This window comes from Heterodontus francisci, chromosome 1 (genome assembly GCF_036365525.1).
Source record: "Heterodontus francisci isolate sHetFra1 chromosome 1, sHetFra1.hap1, whole genome shotgun sequence".
NCBI lineage: Eukaryota > Metazoa > Chordata > Chondrichthyes > Heterodontiformes > Heterodontidae > Heterodontus > Heterodontus francisci.
In genome coordinates this window covers 43,005,655-43,014,099 of record NC_090371.1, presented here as the reverse complement: position 1 = coordinate 43,014,099, position 8,445 = coordinate 43,005,655, and the positions used below count along the sequence as shown (strand labels likewise).

General features: G+C 53.4%; 1 protein-coding gene across 1 annotated transcript; it reads left to right on the top strand.

Moving 5' to 3' along the window:
* The first annotated feature begins 1,739 nt into the window (after positions 1-1,739).
* Positions 1,740-2,351, top strand: LOC137379242 (uncharacterized). Its single transcript, XM_068050328.1, has one exon. The coding sequence runs from the start codon at positions 1,740-1,742 to the stop codon at positions 2,349-2,351; it is 612 nt and encodes a 203-aa protein (XP_067906429.1).
* The last annotated feature ends 6,094 nt before the right edge of the window (positions 2,352-8,445 follow it).

Genomic DNA, 8,445 nt, shown 5'->3' with positions numbered 1-8,445 from the left:
GCGGTGTGCCTTTAAGGCTGGATAAAGAGCCATACTGCTTTAAGACAGCAAGCTCTAAAGACTGAATCAAAGAATGCATTCTTGTTACCTTGGATGCAGCCATTCGGAGACTGCGATTCAAAAGGTCCATTCTCGTTGCCTTGGATACAGCCATTTGGACTGAGCATCGAGAGATACATTTGTTACAATTAAATTTTGAACTGGCTTATAGTGCAAACAGACTATTCTAAGAGAGGACACAGACAGACAGCTGTGTGTTAGCACCAGAAAGAGAGCTCTCTGCCCATTTAAACTGAAGGAAGAGAATTTAGTCTGTTTATTTATTATTCACTCTCAAAATTCTAAAAAGTCAAGCCAAAACAGAGATCTCTGATAATTTAAACTGAAGGAAGGGAAGTTAGACTGTGACAATCTTTTATGCCTCAAAAATTCTAAAGCCAGATTGATTCTATTGAAAGCGGTTGCGAGTTGTTGATCTATTGTGTTCATCGCTGGAGAAGGAAAGCATCACTTACTGCTGGAATTAGACTGCGGACTGTTCTACTGTTGAAAAACCTTTTCTCTCCCCATCAGACGACTCTGAGGACTTCAAGCAACCTTGGACTTTTTTCACCTCCGGCAGGAGCATAAATTTGCAAGGACTCTAACTTTTTCTATTTTAAATGTTGTTTATATTTTCATAGCGTTTAAGAATTTAGTTTTTATAATTAAACAGTTAATTTGTTGATTTAAAGACACCTAGTTTGGTTAGCCTCATTCGAGGGTTAATAGATGGTACAATTTGGCTGGGTCTTTCTTTAATTTGGAAAGTTTAAGATGATACGTTAGGCGATCTGAGGAGGGACGGGATTGAATTAACAGTGCGTTTCTCCCACCACAATCAGAATCAGATATTTTGATTGGGGGCTTTGACTGGAGCAGTCGGTCGTAATACCATTAACCCTGATTCGGAAAGGGCAGCTATGAACCAAATTTGTAATCTTAAATTCCCCAGTTAAGAATATAGGAATTGCTAGACGAACAAAGACCAACATCCATAATCATCGCAATCAATCTCTATCAATTAGTCTCTGATAGACCCAGACATGACATGAGGAATACCCCAGTAGTGGAGAGTTTTGGGAACCATAGGTCCAAAGTCACCAGTTCCTCCACAGCATGCTACACTTAGCGTATGTTATGTCTCAAATTACTTATATAGTGTATCACACTATATCATTTTCTGAAAGAAATCTAATTTGCAGTTGAATGAATCAACAATACCTGCTTCCACTGTCTCCTTAAATTTACCCGAGGTGTTCATTTATGTTTCATAGATTTAACCATCACTCACTGAAATAATGGGGGAATTTTAACCTGGAGGAGCACATGTATTTGAATGCAGGTGGTGGGGTTAAAACTGGCAAAAACGCAAGCACATTGGGAAGCTGGCCTCAACCTGCCAATTTCTGTGTTTAACTCAAGCACATTAGGCTGTTGGGCACAGCCCACTCGGAAGAAGCAGGTTGTCTTTTAACATATGGGCAATCGCTGCATTGGAGCAATATTTTAACACAATTTAAAGTTTAACATCACAGCCTTGGGTTTCCCAATCTTCCTGGAACTGGTTAGTGAAAGTCAGGCAAGAAGTCGATGGCAATTGAGGGGTGGGTCATTAAAGCTGATGGGAATACTGCAATAAATATCCAGTACTCACAGCTTCTTTATTACCTACTAGTGGGAAAGGGCTTGTTCACAGTATGTTTAGTGAGAGTTTACTTTCTATACTTTGGAGGATATCTGAATCATATCAGAATGGGCCTTGGCAGTGTCAGATTGGACCTCGAACGAGGAGAAATACGACCATCAATAGCACCAGCACCAGCAGCAGCAGCAACAACAGCCTGCTGTTCAGAGACCTGCAGCTAGACAGCAAAGAGGACAGCAGCAGAGAGGACAGCAGTAGAGAGGACAGTAGCAGGGAGGACAGCAGCAGAGAGGACAGCAGTAGAGAGGACAGTAACAGAGAGGGCAACAGCAGAGAGGACAGCAGCAGAGAGGGCAGCAGCGGGGAGGGGAGCAGCAGAGAGGACAGCAGCAGGGAGGGCAGCAGCGGGGAGGGGAGCAGCAGAGAGGACAGCAGCAGGGAGGGCAGCAGCAGGGAGGGCAGCAGCAGGGAGGGGAGCAGCAGAGAGGACAGCAGCAGGGAGGGGAGCAGCAGAGAGGACAACATTAGAGAGGGCAGCAGCAGAGAGGACAGCAGCAGAGACGACAGCAGCAGACAGGACAACAGCAGGGAGGGGAGCAGCAGAGAGGACAGCAGCAGAGAGAATAGAAGCAGAGAGAGCAGCAGCAGAGAAGGGAACAGCTGAGAAGGGAACAGCAGAGAGGACAGCAGCAGAGAGGACAGCAACAGAGATGGCAGCACCAAAGAGTACAGCAGCAGAGAGGGAAGCAGCAGAGAGGGCAACAGCAGAGAGAATAGCAGCAGAGAGAGCAGCAGCAGAGAAGGGAACAGCAGAGAAGGGAACAGCAGAGAGAACAGCAGAGAGGGAAGCAGCAGAGACAGCAACAGCAGGCAAGACAGCAGCAGAGAGGAAAGCAGCAGAGAGGACAGCAACAGAGATGGCAGCACCAGTGAGTACAGCAGCAGAGAGGGCAGCAGCAGGGAGGACAGCAGCAGAGAGGACAGCAACAGAGATGGCAGCACCAGAGAGTACAGCAGCAGAGAGGGCAGCAGCAGGGAGGACAGCAGCAGAGAGGACAGCAACAGAGAGGGCAGCACCAGAGAGTACAGCAGCAGAGAGGACAGCAGCAGAGAGGACAGCAACAGAGACGGCAGCACCAAAGAGTACAGCAGCAGAGAGGACAGCAGCAGAGAGGGCAGCAGCAGGGAGGGGAGCAGTACAGAGTGGAACAGCAGCAGAGAGGACAGTAGCAGGGAGGACAGCAGCAGAGAGGACAGCAATAGAGAGGACAGTAACAGAGAGGGCAACAGCAGAGAGGACAGCAGCAGAGAGGGCAGCAGCAGGGAGGGGAGCAGCAGAGAGGACAGCAGCAGGGAGGACAGCAGCAGACAGGGCAGCAGCAGGGAGGGCAGCAGCAGGGAGGGGAGCAGCAGAGAGGACAGCAGCAGAGAGAATAGCAGCAGAGCGAGCAGCAGCAGTGAAGGGAACAGCTGAGAAGGGAACAGCAGAGAGGACAGCAGCAGAGAGGACAGCAACAGAGATGGCAGCACCAAAGAGTAAGAACAAAGAACAAAGAACAAAGAAAATTACAGCACAGGAACAGGCCCTTCGGCCCTCCAAGCCTGCGCCGATCCAGATCCTCTATCTAAACCTGTCGCCTATTTTCTAAGGGTCTGTATCTCTTTTCTTCCTGCCCATTCATGTATCTGTCTAGATACATCTTAAAAGACGCCATCGTGCCCGCATCTACCACCTCCGCTGGCAACGCATTCCAGGCACCCACCACCCTCTGCGTAAAGAACTTTCCACGCATATCCCCCCTAAACTTTTCCCCTTTCACTTTGAACTCATGTCCTCTAGTAATTGAATCCCCCACTCAGGGAAAAAGCCCCTTGCTATCCACCCTGTCTATACCTTTCATGATTTTGTACACCTCAATCAGGTCCCCCCTCAACCTCCGTCTTTCTAATGAAAATAATCCTAATCTACTCAACCTCTCTTCATAGCTAGCGCCCTCCATACCAAGCAACATCCTGGTGAACCTCCTCTGCACCCTCTCCAAAGCCATCCACATCCTTTTGGTAATGTGGCGACCAGAACTGCACGCAGTATTCCAAATGTGGCCGAACCAAAGTCCTATACAACTGTAACATGACCTGCCAACTCTTGTACTCAATACCCCGTCCGATGAAGGAAAGCATGCCGTATGCCTTCTTGACCACAGAGCAGCAGAGCACAGAGCAGCAGCAGAGAGGGAAGCAGCATGGAGGACAGCAGCAGAGAGGACAGCAACAGAGACGGCAGCACCAGAGAGTACAGCAGCAGAGAGGGCAGCAGCAGGGAGGACAGCAGCAGAGAGGACAGCAACAGAGACGGCAGCACCAAAGAGTACAGCAGCAGAGAGGGCAGCAGCAGGGAGGACAGCAGCAGAGAGAGCAGCAACAGAGAGGGCAACAACAGAGAGGACAGCAGTAGGGAGGACAGCAGCAGAGGGCAGCAGCAGGGAGGGGAGCAGCACAGAGTGGAACAGCAGCAGAGAGGACAGTAGCAGAGAGGGCAGCAGCAGAGAGTGGAACAGCAGAAGGGGAGCCGCAGAGACAGCAGCAGCAGGGAGGACAGCAGCAGAGAGGACAGCAACAGAGACGGCAGCACCAGAAAGTACAGCAGCAGAGAGGGCAGCAGCAGGGAGGACAGCAGCAGAGAGGACAGCAGCAGAGAGTGGAATAGCAGAAGGGGAGCCGCAGAGACAGCAGCAGCAGGGAGGACAGTAGCAGAGAGGGCAGCAGCAGAGAGTGGAACAGCAGAAGGGGAGCCACAGAGACAGCAGCAGCAGACAGGACAGCAGCAGACGGCAGCAGCAGAGAGGACAGCAGTAGGGAGGACAGCAGATAAGAGGGCAGCAGCAGGGAGGGCAACAGCAGAGAGAGCAGCAACAGAGAGGGCAACAGCAGAGAGGACAGCAGTAGGGAGGTCAGCAGCAGAGAGGGCAGCAGCAGGGAGGGGAGCAGCACAGAGTGGAACAGCAGCAGAGAGGACAGTAGCAGGGAGGACAGCAGCAGAGAGAACAGCAACAGAGAGGACAGCAACAGAGACGGCAGCACCAGAGAGTACAGCAGCAGAGAGGGCAGCAGCAGGGAGGACAGCAGCAGAGAGGACAGCAACAGAGACGGCAGCACCAGAGAGTACAGCAGCAGAGAGGGCAGCAGCAGGGAGGACAGCAGCAGAGAGGACAGCAGCAGAGAGAGCAGCAACAGAGAGGGCAACAGCAGAGAGGACTGCAGCAGGGAGGGGAGCAGCAGAGGGGACAACATTAGAGAGGGCAGCAGCAGAGACGACAGCAGCAGACAGGACAACAGCAGAGAGGGCAGCAGCAGGGAGAGGAGCAGCAGAGAGGACAGCAGCAGAGAGGACAGCAGCAGAGAGGACAGCAGCAGAGAGAGCAGCAGCAGTGAAGGGAACAGCTGAGAAGGGCAGCAGCAGGGAGGACAGCAGCAGAGAGGACAGCAACAGAGACGGCAGCACCAAAGAGGACAGCACCAGGGAGGACAGCAGTAGAGAGGACAGCAGCAGAGAAAGCAGCAACAGAGAGGGCAGCAACAGAGAGGGCAACAGCAGAGAGGACAGCAGTAGGGAGGACAGCAGCAGAGAGGGCAGCAGCAGGGAGGACAGCAGCAGAGAGGGCAGCAGCAAAGAGTGGAACAGCAGCAGAGTGGACAGCAGTAGGGAGGACAGCACCTGAGAGGGCAGCAGCAGAGACAGCAGCACCAGAGAGTACAGCAGCAGAGAGGGCAGCAGCAGGGAGGACAGCAGTAGAGAGGACAGCAGCAGAGAGAGCAGCAACAGAGAGGGCAACAGCAGAGAGGACAGCAGTAGGGAGGACAGCAGCAGAGAGGGCAGCAGCAGGGAGGGGAGCAGCACAGAGTGGAACAGCAACAGAGAGGGCAGCAGTAGGGAGGACAGCAGCAGAGAGGACAGCAACAGAGACGGCAGCACCAGAGAGTACAGCAGCAGAGAGGGCAGCAGCAGGGAGGACAGCAGCAGAGAGGACAGCAGCAGAGAGAGCAGCAGCAGAGAGGACAGCAGCAGAGAGGACAGCAACAGAGACGGCAGCACCAGAGAGTACAGCAGCAGAGAGGGCAGCAGCAGGGAGGGCAGCAGCAGAGAGGACAGCAGCAGAGAGAGCAGCAACAGAGAGGACAGTAGCAGAGAGGGCAGCAGCAGGGAGGACAGCAGCAGAGAGGACAGCAGCAGAGAGAGCAGCAACAGAGAGAGCAACAGCAGAGAGGACAGCAGTAGGGAGGACAGCAGCAGAGGGCAGCAGCAGGGAGGGGAGCAGCAACAGAGTGGAACAGCAGCAGAGAGGACAGTAGCAGAGAGGGCAGCAGCAGAGAGTGGAACAGCAGAAGGGGAGCCGCAGAGACAGCAGCAGCAGGGAGGACAGCAGCAGACAGCAGCAGCAGAGAGGACAGCAGTAGGGAGGGCAGCAGCAGGGAGGGCAACAGCAGAGAGGACAGCAGTCGGGAGGACAGCAGCAGAGAGGGCAGCAGCAGGGAGGGGTGCAGCACAGAGTGGAACAGCAGCAGAGAGGACAGTAGCAGGGAGGACAGCAGCAGAGAGGACAGCAACAAAGAGGACAGCAACAGAGACGGCAGCACCAGAGAGTACAGCAGCAGAGAGGGCAGCAGCAGGGAGGACAGCAGCAGAGAGGACAGCAACAGAGACGGCAGCACCAAAGAGTACAACAGCAGAGAGGGCAGCAGCAGTGAGGGCAGCAGTAGAGAGGACAGCACCAAAGAGTACAGCAACAGAGAGGGCAACAGCAGAGAGGACAGCAGTAGGGAGGACAGCAGCAGAGAGGGCAGCAGCAGGGAGGGGAACAGCACAGAGTGGAACAGCAGCAGAGAGGACAGTAGCAGGGAGGACAGCAGCAGAGAGGACAGCAACAGAGAGGACAGCAACAGAGACGGCAGCACTAGAGTACAGCAGCAGAGAGGGCAGCAGCAGGGAGGACAGCAGCAGAGAGGACAGCAACAGAGACGGCAGCACCAAAGAGTACAACAGCAGAGAGGGCAGCAGCAGGGAGGGCAGCAGTAGAGAGGACAGCACCAAAGAGTACAGCAACAGAGAGGGCAACAACAGAGAGGACAGCAGTAGGGAGGACAGCAGCAGAGAGGGCAGCAGTAGGGAGGGGAACAGCACAGAGTGGAACAGCAGCAGAGAGGACAGCAACAGAGAGGACAGCAACAGAGACGGCAGCACTAGAGTACAGCAGCAGAGAGGGCAGCAGCAGGGAGGACAGCAACAGAGACGGCAGCACCCGAGAGTACAACAGCAGAGAGGGCTGCAGCAGGGAGGACAGCAGCAGAGAGGACAGCAGCAGAGAGAGCAGCAACAGAGAGAGCAACAGCAGAGAGGACAGCAGCAGAGAGGACAATAGCAGAGAGGGCAGCAGCAGAGAGTGGAACAGCAGAAGGGGAGCCCCAGAGACAGCAGCAGCAGGGAGGACAGCAGCAGAGAGGACAGCAGCAGACGGCAGCAGCAGAGAGGACAGCAGTAGGGAGGTCAACAACAGAGAGAGCAGCAACAGAGAGGGCAACAGCAGAGAGGACAGCAGTAGGGAGGACAGCAGCAGGGAGGGCAGCAGCAGGGAGGGGAGCAGCACAGAGTGGAACAGCAGCAGAGAGGACAGTAGCAGAGAGGGCAGCAGCACAGGGTGGAACAGCAGAAGGGGAGCCGCAGAGAGAACAACAGCAGAGAGGGGAGCAGCACAGAGTGGAACAGCAGAGAGGGGAGCAGCAGAGAGGGGAGCAGCAGAGGGGAGCAGAAGGAGGAGGCACTACACACAACACAGTGTGTACAGGCAGAGGCTGAATTCCTTTGACCTGTCTAAACAACAGTGTTTCAGGATGCTCGGATTGTCATGTCAGGTGGTGGCAGACGCCTGCAGCCTCCTAGAAAAAGAGCCTGGACCTGTAGGAGGAACATAGCGAGGAGCTCAGATCCTCCTTGGGTTATGTGGAGAGGGAGGAGGAAGAAGAAGATGAGGAGGAATGTGATGAGTGAAATGTACCCCCAGCTGCTCACATTGCTGCCCGGGATGCCAGAGCTGCCCTTATTAATACAAGGTTCACTTCAATAACACCAATGACCGATATGCAGTATCACATGCAACTGCCACTCTTCCCACCCCCTCCTAATACCACTGACACAAAGCAGTCCTGCAAGCAATCAAGAGCCCCTTGCACATCTCCCCATTGTGCCCTATCAATTCCTCTCTTTCCATCCATTATCAAGCAAGTCAAAAGGTAACATTCCAGCCAGCACCAAATATAGACAACACGTGAAAGTGGTGCAAAATAATAATATCTATGTGACTCTACTGAAGAACAGAAACTTCACAATGTAACTTTTACTCAGACACTCATGTTCATACACTTGTGCAACTACAAATCTTTTCTCTTTCTTTTCCTACCGCTCCTACATAGTGCAACCCCTGTGACTAGAGCAGAGGTAGAGGCAGGCAACACAGATCCCTGCTCTGACTACTGAGATGCTCTAGACCGATGTCCTCTGGGTTTTGGAGCCCAGGAGTACCTGCCAAAGACTGCTGCTCCTGTGCAGGGGTGAACTTGGCCACATGTTGGCTGCTGACGGAGGTCAGGGGCAGAGGCACAACAAGTGAGAAGAGAGTGGAGTCCACAGTTCCATGTCACCTTTCGTCTTCATTGCCCTCGTGGGACAACCACACTTCACTGCTATCACTGTGCTGGAGCGCACT